The following is a 19,895-nucleotide window of genomic DNA, read 5'->3' as shown; positions in this document are numbered from 1 at the left end:
GGAAGGAAGGAAGGAAAACAACACCAAACAACAATTTTCCAAATAAAACCCACATAATTACAAGGAAGCCTATAAGAGGCACCCAGCAAACACTTGTTGACCCTGCTGCATCTCCCCTCTAATTCACAGCACCCACCCCATTCCACAGCACAGCTAGAGCGCAAACACAACATGTACCGCACCCAGCACACTCTGACAGATCCAATAGATTTCCCACCTTGGCTATCTCACAGACACATCAGACGCTCCACGGTGGGATCAAACATCATGCGTCACAGAAACACAGACCTGAGATGGTCTTCGGAAATGGTAGGACAGACACACAAGGTTTCAACCAGACTCCTGCTTAAGCTTTCAGCCCAGCTTGTCCTCCCAGATTAGCTGGTTCACAAAAGGACTCTCATGTGGCTCTAACGCTTGCTTTCTGGTTGCTGTTTGACAAGTACCTGTGCTGGAGACACCGGCGATGTTGCTGGGCTCGCTGATCAGATCCTGCATGACAGCCAAAACCCGGAATTCATACCAGGTATCCTACAAGCCAGGGACAATACCCAGTCAGCTGAGGGGCTGAGGACCACCACTGACCCTGTACACGATGCCCATAGGGTACCCAGATCACTGGTCCTAGGAAGTGCTTACTGGTGACTGCTCACATTGGGTGATGTTAGAGTGAACTGAACATATTCCCACCGGTATTCAAGCTATGGGCTACAAGCTATGCACATGAAGCCACTGAGAAAGGCTGCAGAGAAAGATGCACAGTGAGCCCCCAAATTGCATCATGAAGCAATTCCAGCTGGCCATAAAAAGCATCTGGGAAAGGGGAGATGGAAGGATACATCAGATCTCTTCTAGCTATGAAGCAAGCTATTTTCTCTCTCAAGAAAAAGAGGTGCTCCTGCTTAAAAGATGTCCACCAGAAAATAAAGAGGGAATGTGTTTTCTCCCAGGACTCTGAATTATTAAAACAAGAGTCCTCTGGCCATCCTAGAAGACAACCTTTCTAGAGTCTCTTTAGTCCACCCTGACTGGAACCCAAGAAACTGGAGTCTTGAGTCTGATGATCCATGTGGCTTCTCCTTGCCTTACCCTAGCTAGTGTTTGTATTTGAGGAAAACCACTGCCCCCCCACCCCCCCACCCCGCATGCCATTAAGCTAGCTCTGGTCTAGGGACCAATTCCAGCCTTTGGTAGCTGACTAGGGAGAATCTAAAATTTGCAGGTAAGCTAGGCATAGAGGCTTGACCATGAAGTCAGTCTCTCAATATCAGTGCCTTTACAAATTGTCATGGCAAATTCCAGAAACAGGGAATAAGAGGCAAAAATAAATAAATAATTAATTAAAGTTCCCACCTGTGACAAATCCTTGGCAAAAAAATCTCCGTCAGTGCCTGGAATGGCATCATCCAGCATCTCCCAGCGCTCCCCAACTCGGAACTCCATGATATAGCGGTCGATGGGGAAGCTGTGGTTGGCAGGTGGGAGCCAGGACAGGAGCACACCCTGCTGGGTCCGGTTGGCTGTGAGGCACCTTGGTGGGGTCACCAGCACCAGGGGTTCTGGAGTTGTAACAGGGAATGCTAGGAGGAAAAGGGAGAGGGAAGATGATGGTCACAGACTCCGACCCAATGTGGAAAGCAGAACCTAACAAGGAAAGAATTGTTTTCAGAGTGGTGAGAGGGCGTCCCTCCAGCAGCCCTCATTGTCCTAGGAAAGAGAAGTCAGGGCCAGTGACCCAGAGCTCTGTGACTCTTTTCAGAATGAGACGACTGCACAATGGCCAAGCACCTCCTCAAAGGGGAAGAAGAGGCAGCTACCATGAGGAGTGAGAAGAATCTAGTGAAGGATGCAGGCCATGTGCCACAATAGCATCCCTGTCAGCAACATCCCTGATACCCCATGAAGTTATGGAGCTGAAAACATCCTATCGGCCTTAAAAGAGGATTCACTGTAACATAGAACAGCATGTCCCTCGAACATCTAAGGTAACACTGGTATGAACATATCTGCAGCTCTGCCAGTCACATAAAATGCAGCTGTGTACAGTGCAGACTATATGGCGATGGTAACACCCAACCACGGTACAGGTTATGTATCTGCTCCACTATATTTCTTTATGGCTAGAGCATACTCCAGCAAAAGAAAAGGTTTCTCATGAAAACAGGCCCCACCCTGCTCCAGCAGCATCGGCTCCATTGATCTAAAGTTCACGATATTTCCTGGTTGCATCATTTTCTCATAATGCCATACCATCTACACAATGACCTCATTGCCTAATGACACACTTCTCAGGTGTGGTTTCCCCACTGTTGAGAGGCTCATGACTGTATCTTTTGCTCTCATCCCAAGAACTGGTGAGATCTTCTCACAACACATGAGTCATACTTTTGATTCCATTTGGGGCCCTTGAGCTCAAAATGAGGCTGAGCCCAGACTTGGTGGTATACACCTTTAAACCCAACACTTGGGAGGCAGAGACAGGCAGATCTTTGCCAAGTTCAAGACCAGCTTTGGTCTACAAAGTGAATTCTAACCCAGGTGCAACTATTTGAATAGGTGAGATCCTAATCAGAGGAATGTTAAAGTTTGGGGTGGGCATTTTACATCTGCTGTCCACAGGGCAGAAAGGGGGCTGAAGTCACAACCTCCAGTTCACCTGAGAAGTGTCTGTTTGCCAAGGCTGTTCTTGGACCCCAGAAGACATGCAACTACAGATAGATAGTGCAGAAGATTCCATGTCCCCTTGTAAAACTGCCAAACATTCATGCATATCACTGAACCTGTCTGTTCTATCCAAGGGTGCAAAAGGAATACAGCCAAAATGCCATCACGTGGGAGCAGGCAAACACTACAGGAGTACATGGCAAATCCTTACTGGGAAATAAGAGGGACTACAACAAAGACCACTTGGTAAGGTGCTGGCACCCTCTAAGCCCTAATGTTAGCTCCATCACTACTTTCAGCTTTCTCTAGGTAAGATCTGCTAAGAAATAGCCCCCAATACACAGCAGCCCAGGGCCTCACCTAAAGTGTTCACAGTGACCACCTCACTGAAGGCGCTGGTTCCCAGCCTGTTCTGGGCCAGGACACTGAACTGGTATGCAGTCTCAGGCTCCAGGCTGTCTACCAGCAACCAGCTGGGGCCCGGTGGCACTGACAAGGACAGCCAGTCGTGGGGCCCAAACTGAGCCCGCTTCATCCTGGCCAAAAGAGAGAGAGAGAGAGGATGGGGGAGAAGGGGTGGGGTGGGTCACACTGGAGAGGACAGTATGCATGCAAGGTCTTCAAGGGAAAGGCAGAGAAAGTACAAGCATTCCCAGGTTCCAGGGGCAGGAAGAGGGAGAGCCAAGGTGGGGTTACTTGCCCGGCTCTGGCTATGCCAACCTTCATGGCACTAAGGCACACCCCATTGTGGTACCTCCCCAGTGAAAAGGGTCCTCAGGTGTAAATCATGCTGTAGACACTGGTCAGTTACCATTTGCATTGTGAGAGAATCCCACTCCAAGTACTACTGTATAAATGGACTCTGTATTGCTAGAATAGGGACACTGAAAATGAGGATGGAAGCTGGGCAGTGTCGTGACTAGAGAAGGAACCCAGATGACATGGGCTGTCTGCCCTACCAGGGAGAGGCAAAAGTAGGGCTGAGAGTATCACAGGATGTTCCACTCAATCAGTCCAGTTTAGGTCATCTGAGGATATCCAAAGCATTTTTTAAAATTGACCAGATTTTTCCCCATGGCAGGAACAGGGCTCCTAATGCCTTGAAGGCTAGAAGTTGCAACCAAAGGGAAAGTTATAATGATGGAAGGTAAAGAATCTAGGGGTGAGGTTTTTCCAATCTAAAGCCACCCTCTTCTTCAACTTCAATAGGAGGGAACCACCTGCTACAGGTGCAGTTCCAGATGATACCACAGGGAGGAGACATTGTCCTGGGCAACTGGACCACGCTATTTGTCCCTGAGCTGTACTCAACTGATACCCACAGGCTCCTCTCTAGGTTTTAAGATGCACTGCCACTACCCAGTATGACCAATATGTGAGCTGAGGCAAAAGAAAGTGAAGAAGAGGAGGAAGAGAGGTAGGAGAAGAAGAGAAAGAGGAGGAAGAGGAGAAGTTGAAAAAGGAGAACTAGAAGGAGAAGAGGAGGAGGAAGAAGAGGAAGAGGAGGAAGAGGAGGAAGAAGAGGAGGAGGAAGAGGAGAAGTAGAAGGAGGAGAAGTAGAAGAAGGAGAAGAGGAGGAGGAAGAGGAGGAGGAAGAGGAGAAGTAGAAGGAGGAGAAGAAGAGGAAGAGGAGGAAGAAGAGGAGGAGGAGGAAGAAGAGGAAGAGAAAAAGGAGGAGGAGGAAGAGAAGGAGAAGAAGAAGAAGAAGAAGAAGAAGAAGAAGAAGAAGAAGAAGAAGAAGAAGAAGAAGAAGAAGCAGAAGAAGAGAAAGAAGAAGAAGAAGAGAAAGAAGAGGAGGAGGAGGAGGAGGAAGAGGAAGAAGAGGAAGAAGAAGAAGAGGAAGAAGAAGAGGAAGAAGAAGAGGAAGAGGAAGAGGAAGAAGAAGAAGAAGAAGAAGAAGAAGAAGAAGAAGAAGAAGAAGAAGAAGAAGAAGAAGAAGAAGAAGAAGAAGAAGAAACAGCAAGAAACAAATGTCTATATAAACACAATGAGCTAGAGCTATTCAGAAAGAAGGGAAGGCCTCTTCTAGCATGACAACTGCCCTTCCCTCCCAATGCAAGTGAGCAGAGTATGAGATAAGCAATGCAGATGAGTGTCAGGCAGTGTAGGGCAATAGCAGAGGTCACTTCCTTGTCCCCAGGCAGTGGGCATGGGACCCTTCCCCCATCCAGAGAAACACAGACAAGGCTTGGGAGGTTGTTCTGACTGTATCTCCCACTATCTAGGTACACTTTGCCCATAGAGAACTCAACACCCAGGAGATGCATTCAGTCTGAGAACAGCCAGGGAAATGGAAGGCCCTTCGAACCCATGCTGCTGAAGGCTCTCTGAGGTCTACGGTCTGCTTGTTCCTCCTCCTCAGACTCAGAGAGAAGCAGGCTGAAGAAGAAGGAAATAAATGTGCATCTTCCTCACTTGGGGATGCTGTCTGTGGATCTGGAGGCCGCAGTTTCCAGCTCCAGACAGGAAGAAACATCAGGAATGAAAAGCCTCCGGTGGTGGGAAGGCAGGGAGTGTGCCCTCAGCTTCTCTTCCTACCACTCTACGCCTTGGGTCCTCATCCTGTCCCTTCCATTTGTGAGATCTACCTACCCTGAGGTTTCATAAGTATCTGAAGTTACTGATCTGGTCAAAACCACACATGAAAACTGCATGCACAAGATCCTAGAGAGGAAATCCAGGCGGGGGAAGCAAAGGCCGGAGTGGGAGCACCTGGTCCCTAGGACCTCTGAGCAAGGAACAGAATTAAATGCTGGACCCTGCACTTGAGGTGCTAGTCACTACACTCTGAAGGTTAGGAACCTAGGAAAAGAATGTGGTGAGACACTGAGAGAAGCCAAAGGATGAGAGGAAGGGGGACAATTTCCGTACAAATCAGCATGCTAACCTCCAGGGCGTTAACACAGGATGCCCTGACTCCCTTACAGGCATTCCTGACATCCTTAAGAACTCAATCACTCTCTGGCCCACTTTGCCATCTGGAAAGCTGACAAGTACAGATCCTAAGCTCCTTGGGCCCACCACCCACCCTAGGATGGCAAAGGATGGGCCAGACGGGATGACCTGCGTGGGGCAAGAGAGGGAGAAGCAGAGAGCAAAGCATGCGGGGCTGACTCACAGAGGTCCGTACCAAACTGAGAATGTCTGCTCGTAGCCTCCATCATAGCCCGGCTCCCAGGACACGTTGGCAGTTGTCATGGAGACATGGACCCGGACACTGCCTGGGGCATGGGGACTGGTGCCTGGAGAACAAGGAAGACAGCTCAGGCCAAACGGAGCCAAGCCTGTTTGCTAGGTCCCCATCATCTCCTTGCAGAATATCCAGGAGAGGACAAGGCATGGGGTACCAAGATGTATCACAGGAGGTGGCAGCAGAGAGGGCAGAGTCCCAGGCCCAACCTGGTCCTGATGCGGTCAGAGAGAAAATCCCATCCACTACTTAGGCTAGTGTCGCCAGCAGGAACGGAACGCAGGCCAGAGGAAAAACCGGAACCCTCCACATCCTGACTCCCATGCATCGCTGAGCTAAACAAACATTCCCTTGAGGTCCTGAGACAGCCATGTTCCACACAACAGACAGCAGTAGGCTTAGGTATGAGGCCAGCCCCTACTGGGTATAAAGGATATGACTGGGCAAAATAGCTAGGAGCTCCCCTCATAGACTGTGAGTGACAAGGTGCAGACCACTTTATTCACAGCCTAAACTGGCAGTGTTGGCCTTGTATACATCTGTGGCTGACAAGCCCCAAAGGAACAGGCTACAAGAAGGTAGGCTGCCAAGTCCTCAGTAATATGAACAAGGAGTACTAGTCACTTCCTCACGCCCCAGGCTGTGGACACTGGCCTGACCCCCAGGTAGCTCCATGCCTGGCTAAAGTGCCACACAGTCTGATTGTCACTCATTCTCCTCCTTCCAGTTCCCACATGTCTGAATTCCCCAGGATAGGACAAGCATGGACCCTGACCCACCCTGACATAGCCTCCTGAGGTCAAGGGGTTCAAGTTGTCATCCCTGGCATGACTGAGGAAAGACACGTGCAGACTGAGAAAAATCACCGCAGTCAGCCTTCTCAAGAACATACCGATGACAGTGAGGTGGGTGCTGGCAGTGATGCTTGTGACCACATTGGTGGCAACACATTCCCACTCCCCGTGGTCCTCCTTACTCAGGGCACGAAACTGGAGACTCCCGCTGGGCAGTGCGTTGTGCTTGCTTCTGCTGGGCTTCCCTACCTTAGCCAAACAAGGAGCAGGGAAGAGGATGGGAGCAGGGATTCAGTTTAAGGAACAAGCACTCACACTCAGGAGCCTAAGGAAGATGAAGATGTTGGGGCAACATCTGAGCCCATTGCCAACACCCGCCTCTATCCACTTATGTTACCTCCCCTCCTAACATCTGGCTTGTCCACATTGGTCCAAGTAGAACCACCAATGGCTCTTCCTGCCTCCCCCACAGTGCAAGAGCTTCAAAGCCCAGGTACCTTCCTCCAGGTGATGACAGGAAAAGGGTCCCCTGCAGCTGCACAGGGAATGAGCAGCTCCCGGCCAGCCTCCTGCCTGTATTCCCAGCCTGGTAGCACCGTGAAATACGGGGGGTCCTAATGGAAGCACAGAGACAGGTATAAAAGGTTGGCCACAGGAACACTGCCCACCACAGGGGCCACACACAGTCCTGGGGACTCACCTTCAGGACAAGCCGTGCAGGGGCAGACTGGCCCATGGTCCCCAAGGTGTTGTAAGGCACACAGGTGTAAGTGCCAAGAGCCTCCTCTGTGGCCTCCTCAATGCGAATAGAGCCATCCTCCATCAAGGTCCAACCCAAGTTCTGCCAGACATAGATAAAAGAGCAGCAAGCTGTGGTCAGGACACAGGCACTGCATCCCAGCCACTTCCAGGCAGGGTTTGAGCTGGGCTAGACTAAGCACAGGACAGGACAGCAGCTCGGCGGGTGCTGGCATCCCCTGTGGGCATGGAGCACAGCCAAACTCCTGCCATATCATTGCTCTTTGTTTGCCTAGGCTTTTTAGGAGGAGTGGGGCTGGCAGAGAACCAGAGCCCAGAGGCAGCATCTTTATTGTCAGAAGGATGCTCTTCCTTCGGAATACCATCATGCACCTCACTCATACCTTCTCTACCTGCAGGGGCCGGCCATCCTTATTCCACTTCACCACAGTAGCAGGTGGCTCTGCATCCACAGGACAGCGGATATAGCCATGGATTCCCACGGGCACATAAATTACAGGGGGCATGTTGAGGACACGGGCTGGGTCTGTGAAAGGGACAGTGTGGGGAAACATGAGAAGCCCAGTGAGCAATGAAGGCAGAAGGTAAGCTGGTGCACGAACCCCATTTCTTTGCAAAGGAACCTTTCCACCTACTAGCTAAGATTCTCAATGTTCAACACAGTGCTGGGGAGCCAGGGCCACCATGGTGAGTAAGACCAACAATCCCAGCTCGCATGCAGGCACCTCGCACAACAGGCTCGGGTAGGCTGTGCACTTTTTTTCATCTGTCCAATTTACTACGCTTTTAAAACCTTAGGATGTTGCAGAATGCTTGGAGACATTCGGAGGCATATTTTTAAAAACTGCCCTGGTCTTCAGAATATGGAAACAGCTCTCACTGCAGACTTTACCCCTAGCCCTGCCTAGCCAACAATGACCATGCATTTCTCCAACTCCTTTGTATCCTAACCCCCAAAAAAGCAATGTCAGTGCTATGCACAATGATGTTCCAAGCATAATGGTAAGTATTCCTTGTGCTGGGTGTCTGGCCTCGCTTGGCCTCAGTATTCCACCCGTCTCTGCAGTTCAAAGTTAAAATCTACCATGGCCCCAGAACAGATGGGAGAGGCCCTGTAGTCCTGTGCAGCAAGTTAAGTCATCTCTTCTCATTTCTCCCCAGGAATCCTGGGGCTACAAAGGAGAAAGATCCAGAGCTCGGAAGGCTGTGATGAATGAGCTGGTTGGTGCCTTTCAAGCATTCTGAGCTCTTCAGAGAACAGCCTTACATAAATACCAGGCCGAGTTATATATTTAGATGTAGCTTCCTACTTTTGTATAATAGTCTCTCTCTCTCTCTCTCTGTCTCTCTCTCTCTCTCTTTCTCTCTCTCTCTCTCTCAATTCTTCCAAGGTTTTCAAAGGGTTTATGAATGGGAAATACTCTGAACACTGCTCCTTAGCAGAAACAAAGATCCTTGTCTCACCCACCTATAAATCTCAACTCCCTGGATTCTCTTTGAAGGGGGTAGGGGCGGGGATGTGAAAAGGGACAAGTGGGAGTGGGTGCTGGTGCTGAGAAGAGCCAGAGCCACCAAATTGCCTCTGCAAAAGAAAATTTCGTACAGCTCCAAGGATGAAGCCTTCATCTTGGCTGGTCTGCCATCCTTCTGAAAGCTGATCCCTGTTGGTTTGATCACGCCTGCATCCTTGCTACCTTCTGGCTCATGTGGCACTGCCTGCACCCAGCCCAGAGGCAGAGGCACACCCACAAGGTGAAGCTGCCCCTCCCTGTAGCCCTTCCGCTCCAGTGCCACATGAGCACATCCAGTCTCCTGCTTTTCCTACTACAGGTCCAGGAGGATACACCCAGTGTGCTGGGCTTTCCAGCTCATAAAAGGCAGGAGCTTGCACCACAGTGGGCTACAAGTCCTTGTGAGTTCTCAGGAGTGCCAAAGAACTGAGGCCTCAGCTTCTACCAGCAAAGTCATCCCACAGAAACGAAAAAGCTCGCAGCATGAGGAGTGAGGTGGGACACAGCAAGCTCAACTCAGCTTCACCACCAGGACCTTGCGTGCACACAGCAGACCCTTGCAGACACTCAGATGTATGCAGCCAACAGGGAACACTCCCACGGCCACCAACTAACTGTTCTACTTGTCCTCAGCTCAGAGCCTGGCTTAAAATCCCATGCTACATCATTCACCCCTGCCACTCCATGTCCTCCGGTATATGTCACTCTCCCACACCAGCATTCTAATAGTGGAGGTCTGTCACCTATGTCACCTATAGCAACAACATGCATCTTCATTGCCTGAGTGACAGGGCCACCCATAAGTCAAAAGGAAGACATTAATCTTCATTACCCATCATCCCATCTATCGCTGTCACAATGTCCAGCTTGTCACAGGGTGGGTGGGAAAGCAACAGTCGGCACCCAAGTATTAATACTAGGTGAAATCTCGAGCTCACACAGAAGCTCTTTATGGGTCTGGCTGAACAACAGCTCATTCGTTTGAGTCTCTCAGCCCCAGAGCAGAGGGACTAGGTAGCCAGAAGGAGCCAAGTATGGAAACAGAACAAGTCACCCAGAAAAGTCCTGTTCCGTTCAGTGCACAGTGTTCCCATATGCAAAGGCAGAGTAGAACGGGGGGGGGGGGGGGGGGGAACCAACCCTGATCCCTCAGACACCCAGGAAAAAGGGCCCAGCAGCAACTAGTTCAAGGTCCAGGTATCAACCAGTACTTGGTAACACAAGAGCCACCATTCTGAATGGTAAATGTTCAGAGCTAAGGTCTGTTTATCCTTGAACCTGATCTAAGCTTGAATCAATGAGCTGGCTAACACCCAGTGATGACCAGCCCACAGAAGACCTCTGCCACTGACAGTTAACTCTATGGCCAGGCTGATCATGGCCTCCTCTGGAGCCATCCTACTCCTCCCTCAAGCATTCCTCTAGACCTCAGAAACATATTGGGTCTTTAACCTCAAATCTAACTCGTACAGCTTGCACCTACTAGATTGCCCAGAACCCTCTTGCCTCACCCCTACTCACACTGCACAGTCAGGTATGCTGAGGCAGAGGGGGAGCGCCCCAGGCTGTTGCTAGGGACACAGGTATACTTCCCAGCATCCTCTGGCTTCACTCGGAAGATGATCAGTGTCCCATCAATCAGGATCCGCACCCTTAGCTTCAGGTCACTGCAAAACAGTGACAAGTAGACAAGGAGAAGAGGGATGTTGACAGAAATACAAGCAAGGTAACGATGAGTCCCTTCACCTCCCCTAGAGGGTTCCCAGGCACTGCCAGGGCCCCTCTCTCAAGGCAGGGGCCTGTGGGGACCCATGTGAGAGGGTTGGAGCAGGGTGCTGCTCACTTCTGGAAGTAGACGTTCTCATCCTGCCAGTACCAGGTGTAGGTGAGGTTGCCGGGATACGCCTCTGCCCTGCAGGTAAGCAGAGCATCCTGGGAGATGTTGACGGTGATGTTCTCAGGAGGGGAAACAATGAAGGGAGGCCCTGGGGAGAACAGGAATAAACATCACCTCTCCTGATTGAGAGGGCTATCATGCCAGGCCTCTCAGGAAGCTCTGGGATGCTGAAGATGGGGTGTCCAGGCAGCAGAGCCCAGGTAGCCATTACAGAGATGCTTCCCGCTGCTGTGAGGCTCAGGCACCCTTTCTGTACCACATCTCTAGCTGCTCCACGATCTCCAGGCCAGCCCTCTATAACCTCCATATACGTTTACTGCCCAACGCTCTCCAACAGAGCTCAGGCCCAAAGGTACAAGGGCAGATCTTGTCTCTGGCCACTCAGAAGCAAAGGCTGGGAAACAAAGAGGCAAAATCCAGCAAGCCTTGGGGTGAGTAGGCCAGACCTCAGCAGAGCTGGGCTGTGGCCCTCCCTCAGAGGTATGCTGCCTCCCATGTCTGCCTCAGCTCCTGCTCAGCACTCAGAGGACACTGGACAGAGTGTCACCACAGATGCTCTGCCAACTAGACACAAGTTCCCTTAACTCCCCTGTCACTCTAGAAGGCAGAGTGTGATGAGGCAGAGACCCCTTCCTGCCCATGGTCAGCCCTTTTTAAAAGGGCACTCTGGCACCAGACAGAGCAGGCCACCATCTCACAGCTGACGACAGAAGCCAGTTCTACTCAATGTCCCTGATACTGTTTAAATGTCAGGTGCTTGGGGACTAGAGAGATGGTTCCATGGTTAAGAGCACTGACTGCCCCTCCAGAGGACCTGAGTTCAATTCTCAGCACCCATATGACATCTCACACATGTCTGTAACTTTAGTTTTAAAACTTCTGACACCCTCACACAGATAGATAAACATGCAGGCAAAACACCAATGAACATAAAAATAAATTTTAAAAAAATATATGAAAAACAAAGTCAGATGCTTGGATTATAGTCCTATCAAATAGATATAGTCCTATCAAATAGATGACAAATAGATGTCATCACTGATGGACAGATGACCCAAGGGTGTTTCCTCTCTGAGGAAGGTGGAGACGTGGTAGAAATGCTCTCTCAATGGAATATCAAAAATGGCTCAGCATGCCTGTCTCCCTGCCACACCATGAGATGCCCTTTTCCCAGCTGACCAAGGTGAGAGACATGGTAAGTGACACACGTGAAGACAGTCCCACTCAGCTCCTCTACCACCCCCAAGTGGGCAGACTGTGCCATGAGAAAAACATTCTCCATGACTCAAAAGGCCTGGAAGCCTCCTGCAGAGTTCCAGGGAGAAAGAGGCTAAAAAAGTCCCCCTACCTTGAACAAGCAGATGGGTTGTGTGCACAGCCTCACCCTGGATGCTATATGCTCGACACGTATAGGCGCCTCTGTCCTCCCGACTGACTGACGTCACCGTTAGGCTACCGTCACTCACCTAGGGACACAGAAAGAACTCAAGATCAACCTGTGGGCCTCACCAGGAAGCCTCTTTTTTTTCCCATATTTTTTTATTGGGTATTTATTTCATTTACATTTCCAATGCTATCCCAAAAGTCCCCCCCATGCTCCCCCACCCACTCCCCTACCCACCCACTCCCACTTCTTGGCCCTGGCGTTCCCCTGTACTGAGGCATATAAAGTTTGCACAACCAATGGGTCTCTCTTTCCACTGATGGCCGACTAAGCCATCTTCTGATTCATATGCAGCTAGAGACATGAGCTCCCGGGGGGGGGGGGGGGGGGGGTATTGGTTAGTTCATATTGTTGTTCCACCTATAGGGTTGCAGATCCCTTTAGCTCCTTGGGTACTTTCTCTAGCTCCTCCATTGGGGGCCCTGTGATCCATCCAATAGCTGACTGTGAGCATCCACTTCTGTGTTTGCCAGGCCCCAGCATAGTCTCACAAGAGACAGCCATATCTGGGTCCTTTTAGCAAAATCTTGCTAGTGTATCCAATGGTGTCAGTGTTTGGAAGCTGATTATGGGATGGATCCCGGATATGGCAGTTTCTAGATGGTCCATCTTTTTGTCTCAGCTCCAAACTTTGTCTCTGTAACCAGGAAGCCTCTTAAATGAGAAGATGAGCTCTGAGAAGCTGGAAATAGCCTCAGAGACTCATGTACAGGGACAGGGAGGACAAGGGCCTCACTACAAGAGGCAGCAGAATGTCTGTAGTCAAGTCAGGCCATGAGGTTGCCTGCCTCCACCCTGGGCCATGTACGCATACCTTCGGTGGCCAGCTGCATTCCATGGGACATGGGCAGGGAGAGAGGGTCTGGAAGAGTGACTGTGGCACCCAGGTGAGAGCTGACTCACCTGATACTTTGCACTAGCACCGAGGAGGGTCCCTTCCTTGAGCCAGGTGACGATGGGTTTAGGGTTCCCGAAAGCAGTACACGTCATGGTAATACTTCCACCTTCCTTGGCCTCGATGTACTGGGGGGGTGTTTCTGTAAAGGTGGGAGGGGCTGCAAAGGACAACAGGAAAATGAGAGGTGGACTCCATCTACTTGTGCAGAACTCTGCTGCGTGCAAGGACAAGAGGTCAAGAACAAAGAGTGCAGAAACTCCTACCCGGTATATCACGGAGATGGAAAGACCTAGAACCTACTGATTAGCCTTTCCCAGGCACTGCAGTTCGAATAATGGCCCATCCTGTTTGGATTACCAGCTTTTGAAAGAATCAACACCCTGTGCCTGAGCTGCTGGAAGGGACCATCTGGTCAGCTTTGGACCTTTCCTCAGTCTGGCTAGCTCTGAATTCTATACTCATCTGGCTGAACTTAGCTCCTTCCCAGTGAAGCTTCCCGCTATTGGGAAGCTGCCACGCTCAGCGCTAGGAACAAGACCTAAACAAGGCTGAAGAACTTTCCACCTCCCTTCAGGATTATCACACTGCACAGAGCCTCCCACGTCCTGTATCCCAGTTCCACCAAACCCATTCATTTGCAGATTTCCTGACAGTCTCATCAAGGCCTAATACAGGTCCCAGGCTAAGGATGATGCACAGTCTTACTTTTACCACATTCTCCAGACAGGGGAAAACAATTTCCCACCTGCCTGCCTTCTCTTTGGCTCCTATGGATAAAGGGGTTGAGTAGTGAATTCTATAGGCTTCTACCTTCTTAATTCTCCCCTGATTACATGAGAGGTTATCCTCTCCCAAGCACTGAAGGTGTGATTAATGTTCTATCCTGTTTGGATAATCAGCTTTTAAGAACTCCTTGCCTTTGCTGCGCTGCTTGTAGAGCCTGGCCAACTTTAACCTCTTGGAGTAATGGTTCCACGGTCTTCCAAAATGGCTTCTCTGAATATCAACACCAAAGCCAACAACACCAGGGTTCTGCCCAAGGGCCCATGTTCAAGTACTAGCCTGGCATATAATCTCAGGCAGGTTCCTCAGACTGCGTGGGCTTTATCTAAATCCTCTGTCCTCTAGAACTAATGTAGGTAGTAAATGAGATGAGATTTATGAGAGATCTTGTGAAAAATGCAGGCTAATGCTCACAGCAAACTCTGATTTTCTGCCATCAATACTGTCATTGTCATCCCTGGATGCTTTGGTCTGAAGACCAAGGAAAAACTTCAGAAAGGCTCCTTCGCCATCCATGTAACTGTGCTGCCAGAGTCAAGTCAGAGGGAGCTAGGATTGGGTCCTGCCTGTGCCACACGGACTCCATCTCTCTATGCTTACTCCTGCTGCCTCTAAAAACACTGCCCTTCTGTGTCTCCCTGCAGCCAGAGCTCCCAACCTCAACACCATCCATTTGCAGAGCTCTGGCTCAGCCTGGAACTCTCCATCCAGATCCTATTTCTGTGCTTCATGTGAGCGGGTGGCTTTTCCTAGTACCGCTGAATACTCAAGTGTCCCGGAGTTCCTGGACGGACCAGGAGTGCTCAACAAACATTTCTTGAATGGAAGAATGAGTGGAATAAACAAATGAATGAAGGCCTACAACATACACATCTATAGTCCAATACAAACGCAAGTACATACATTGCATCCTTTTAGAGGCATGATCATGTAGGGCCACCTTGGTCTTGAATCTCCAATGCCCACAGCTGGCATGGGTAGACAAGGACATTTGGAACTACAGGATAAATAAAGAAGTAGACGTCTTCACATAAAACACACGTCCTCAGGAAAGCCAGTGATCAGAAAGACACTAGGCACAATGGTGACAAGCCCTCCCAAGTCTTTGTAAAGGTGTCCTGGGACTCCAGCATACAGGCACTGAGAATGTACACTCACACCAGAGCCCACATTCACCCACCCTGCCCCCGAAAAGTCAGTTAACTCAACCACAGCCTCTATTGCCTCGGTGTCAAGCTTAAAAGAAAAGATAATAAATTAAATTATGTCCTGAAGTGACAAATTAATTACTAATTACATAATTACTTTCTTATTTAGGTGCTAATCAGGAACGCACTTTGAACAATTTCAAGTTTTCAGGGAAATAATGGTTTGACTCTCAATTATTTACTGAATTAGGTGTTAGCTTGCCAGCTGCATTTCCAGGCTTAGTCCTCTCGCAAGCGCCCTATAATTAATAGCGCAGGTTAGAAATAAGCTGGCCTCGCCTCCAAGCCATACACCAGACCTAAAGCGAGACTTGGCTTGGACTTTGGAGGTATTTTATGTGCAATAGAGGAATCACTGAGATTGTTTCCACCCAACCAGTCTTCACAGAAAGCACAGGAGGAGAATGAGATAATTTGTTGTAACTCTTATTTCTTTACTGGCCTTTCTGTTTCCAGTGTACTCCCCTTGTCACAAAATGGCCAACGCTATACATTCTGCTCTGACTGACAAAAGGCTCCCGCCTGCCCCTTTATATCCAGAATGGAAATATTTACACAGGAAGAAGTTATGGAAGAGTGGAAACCGAGGGCTGGGTGAGAGGGAGCTCTCTCTCATGCAGAACTCTGGTCTGTATCTTCCAGGTCTGCTCCTGGGTAATGGCAACCTGCTCTCAGCTAAGGTGTCATTCTCAAGCGTGGTTGCTCAGCCTCCATGCGCCGCCCAGCCCTTGCATGTCCGCAGACTACCTGCACCCCCTACCTAAGCTGTTCTCCTCCTTTACGCTCCCAGATTTGCAGATTCCTCTCAAGAAGGACCCTTGCCACCTCACTCCCTGCTCTTGCCTAAGTCCCACCCCCTGCTGCCACCACCAGGATTCTGGACGGAGGCCATGTTCTCAGAAACTCTTTTCTACCTTTGTGCTCACAGAGACACATGGCAATCATTTCTTGACATGATTGGAAGAGATAAACACCAAGACTGGGTCATGGCCCCTGCCTGACACCCAGAGCCTTCCACGGAGAGGACATTGTGAAATACACCTTACATGGATAATTTTGATTAGATTCATGAAGACTTTTAAAGGACCAAAGTCCTTAGTGCCTTCTCACTAGCTATCCCTGCCACCCACATTTTGATCTGCTTGCCCCTTTTCCCGCTGCTGTGAGAAATGTGGCTGCTGTCTTGCCCATAACTACCCTCAGATAATCAGTGCTCTAGACAATCTCACACAGCAGTGCATGGAACCTTGCAACACCCTACAAACAGGCTCTTTCTGAGGAAAGTGAAACTCAGAGAGTTTCCGCTTAACTGTCCCCCATGACTTAATATGCAACGGGTTCAAGAAATAAGTCACACCTTTGGCAGGTCTTGGTCCACATCTATTCAACTACGAGAAATTAAAAATGCCTAAGGAATCAACTCATGCAAACAAAGACAATGGCCAGCAGAACATCAGCTCCCAACCTCCCTGAACAGGATTCTTGGCTGCATAGCTGGTGTCTGGGTTTCCCGGAATAGATACTATCAATCAGGATGATGTGAGAGATAGGCCACACCTCAAGGCAGTTTCAGGCAATAAGAAACGGCAGAGAGAGAGAGAGAGAGAGAGAGAGAGAGAGAGAGAGAGAGAGAGAGAGAGAATGAATGAATGCAGGATCTCCTGGCTTGGTGCTCGATCATGAACGCCCTAAGCAGCAAATCTCCCTTCCGAGTTATGATTTGCTTGTGTTCCCAGTGACAGGAGTTTTCCCTGAGCACACAACAACTGGCTCATGGTCTCTCGAAAGCTGGCTGCTGCTGGAGAAAATCCACACAAGATTTAAGATCTGCCTTCAACAGCAGAACCAACAAGCACGTAGTGACTGCCCCACCTCGGACCTTGGACCACCAACTTTAAAGTGTCCTGCACTATAGGCCAACCCTCTTGATAAAAATAATCTTTCCTGGGGCTGAGAATGTAACTCTGGGATGTGCCTGATCTGCACAGGACCCTGGATTTGATTTCCCAGCTCTGAAAAAAAAAAAATATATATATATATATATTTTTTTTAAGAAATAACTATGGGCTGAAGAGATTGGTCGGAGGTTAAGAACTTCCAGAGGTCCTGAGTTCAGTTCCCAGCAACCACATGGTAGCTCATGACCACCTATAATGAGATCTGGTGCCCTCTTCTGATCTGCAGGCATGTACACATGCAGGCATAATAACACTATACATAATAAATAAATAAATAAATAAATAAATCTATAAAAGAAAAAACTAAAATACGCTGTTCTCCCTGGACGGGCTCCCGGACCCAGAGAGAGTATGAGTCTCCCCCAACCCTACTGGAAAAGGAAGACAGAACCATTCCTCAGGGTGAAACCATCTCAAGAGAAATTTCTAGTGTAGGAGCAGCGATTCTTCTTTTGTGGCTACAGCATCTGTAACCCCAGACTTACACTGGATGCTGCACATCTCGGCATGTATGTGATGCGATTAGAACCTCTCCCTCCATGAAGACCCTCAGACCACTGCCACTGAGGACCCAGGACACCCCAGCCTAGACCAAGCCTGGAGTTCACAAGCTCACTCAGGCCTCCCTGCCCTAGTCAGACACTTGAAAAGTATCTGTGCATAGCACAATCCATTTAACTTGAGCTATAAATAACTGACAGCCATTAAAACCGTTCCTCTTCCCAGGATTCTCACATTTTATTAGCTGGTAAACCCTGTTCAAGCAGGAAATGGGCCTGAGTTTACTCCACAGTATTTACCTAGCAGCTGGTGTAGGGCTAGGAAGTTAACAGACCCTTGGTACTTATTACCCAAATAAATGCACTCAACGAGAAACTAAGTGAGCGGTCTAGGAAGATTCATGCTGAGACACAAGGAACTCAACCTGACAAGAGACACATCCTGGGCTAGCAGAGTCATCCGAGGCTAGACAATGACACCAACACTGACCAATTCAAACCTCCTGGTTCCTAGAAGCAGATTTGTACCTTCCCCAGAGGAACCCTGATACGACCCTGCACACAAGGGACCTGCTGCTTTCACACACTCTTCTGACCCATAAATTCCAGGAACGTATTGAAGAGATGTAAAGGAGACATTAACCAAGATTTTATGGGACCAGAGCTTACTGGGGCTTCTCTCAGTAGAGGGGCTTCCTCTGGAGTAAGCCACAGAGGTCATCTTATTTGGCCGTTACCAAAAGATTTACGTACCATTAATGGTGAGATGGACCCAGCTGCCGTTGTGGAATGTGTCATACTGCTGGTCCAGCATGAGTACCTTGCACTCGTACCAACCCTGGTCCTCAGAGCGCACCTGCTCCAGCCGCAGAGATGCTTTATCATGAAGACTGGCCCGGCCTGGGAGAACACGGTGGACAAAACCCAGTGAGCCATCAGACCAATCCATCAGAGCAAATCTACCCGCTCTCTTTCTCCCATAGCCAAAGAAAAAGAGGCCCATCATAACCTTCAGATCACTTTCCGTGGTGGCCGTGTCACCAAACGGAGTCAGCACCCAGCATAGACAGAGAGCAAAGGCAACCTTCCTTGGTCATGGAGTCACAACCCCACCCCCAACCCCACCCCCACCCCCAACCCCACCCCCACTCCCACCCCCACCCCCACCCCCACCCCCACCCCCACCCCCACCCCCACGTGGCCCTTACATCAGCCTACAAGGGCAGCTTGCTGTTTATGGCATTGACAATAGCCTCTGCTCCTTCAAAAATACCCACTCTTTTGGAGATTTTGAGCAAAAGAAAGGCATGATGGGTGCAGAGAGAAGAGAGAGAAAGATATAGAAAAGTATAGAGGTGGGGAGCCTAGCAGGACCCAGAATATCCTTGTCTCAGCTGGGTGCCAAAGACTTATCTGACCCAACTTCCTTGTCTGGCTTCCCTGAACAGGCAGAGTTAAGACTGGCCAGGGCCACATGCCTGGTCCCTCCCACTCCCACTACTAGTACCAAGATGACATCATATCCCCCCATAGACCAGCCTAGAAGGGTCAGGCAAGGCAAGGCTGGTGGTTCTTCTTTAGCCTTTAGCTACCTCTGTGGTACGTAGAGCATAGCAGAGTCCTGCCCACACTGCAGTGGACAAAGCAATCCAGAGATCCCTCTTGCCTCATCTTCCAGTCGAGCCCACATTCATCAAAACCCAAACCACTTCTTCCTCTGTTTGCCTTCCTGCCTCAGACTCAAGCCTTCCTTGTAGGAACTCTGATGCCAGCCAGCCTAAAAGAACTATCAAAGTTAATCTTGGCCAAAGGGAGGGTGAGGGACATAGACTCAGAAGAAAGACAAACAGGAAAGAGCCTGGCACAGTAATCCAGGTCCTACAACCCCTGCTACTCACGAGGCTAAGGCAGCAGGGCTGTGAGTAAGAAGGTGGAGGGGGCAATTTAGGGGTACCCCAAGTCCTAGAAACTGGGGTGGAACTCAAAGGTACAGCAATGGCGGGGAAAGTGCAAAGCTTTGAGTTCCATCTTCAGTACCAAAGGAAGAGAGCAAGGGAGAGAAAGAGGGAGGGGGAGGAAGAGGAAGAGGAGGGAGGAAGGAGAGAGGGAGGAGGGAAGGAAGAGGAGGGAGGAAGGAGGGAGGGAAAGGAAAAAGAATGCATTCTCAGAGAAGGCAATTCAGACTTCAGAAGCCATAGGTAAAAGAAAGGTAAAAGTAAGGTCCTGCTTGTCGCCTGACTTCTTTCAGCTCCAGCACACATTCACACTCAGAGACATACACATACACAC

General features: G+C 49.7%; 1 protein-coding gene across 3 annotated transcripts in view; it reads right to left on the bottom strand.

Moving 5' to 3' along the window:
- Positions 1–19,895, bottom strand: part of Igsf9b (immunoglobulin superfamily member 9B) — a 52,742-nt gene that overhangs the window by 21,732 nt on the left and 11,115 nt on the right. For 2 of the 3 annotated variants that reach the window (XR_015048919.1, XM_021172649.3), the window contains exons 3-15: positions 18,360–18,506; positions 13,163–13,314; positions 12,164–12,281; positions 10,762–10,903; positions 10,440–10,585; positions 7,791–7,933; positions 7,349–7,489; positions 7,146–7,262; positions 6,747–6,897; positions 5,783–5,906; positions 3,025–3,200; positions 1,354–1,580; positions 447–531 (exon numbers count right to left, since the gene is read on the bottom strand). Coding sequence is in view for 2 of the 3 variants with exons in the window: in XM_021172649.3 (XP_021028308.1) it covers positions 447–531; positions 1,354–1,580; positions 3,025–3,200; positions 5,783–5,906; positions 6,747–6,897; positions 7,146–7,262; positions 7,349–7,489; positions 7,791–7,933; positions 10,440–10,585; positions 10,762–10,903; positions 12,164–12,281; positions 13,163–13,314; positions 18,360–18,506 (1,869 nt within the window). In the remaining variant the exon portion in view is untranslated. The remainder of the gene's footprint in view (positions 1–446; positions 532–1,353; positions 1,581–3,024; positions 3,201–5,782; positions 5,907–6,746; positions 6,898–7,145; positions 7,263–7,348; positions 7,490–7,790; positions 7,934–10,439; positions 10,586–10,761; positions 10,904–12,163; positions 12,282–13,162; positions 13,315–18,359; positions 18,507–19,895) is intronic. The other variant, XM_021172650.3, reaches the window with a different exon arrangement.

Source organism: Mus caroli, unplaced genomic scaffold (genome assembly GCF_978045245.1).
Source record: "Mus caroli unplaced genomic scaffold, Mus_caroli_1 scaffold_11, whole genome shotgun sequence".
In the NCBI taxonomy this organism is placed as follows: domain Eukaryota; kingdom Metazoa; phylum Chordata; class Mammalia; order Rodentia; family Muridae; genus Mus; species Mus caroli.
This window is presented reverse-complemented; position numbering and strand designations above follow the sequence as displayed.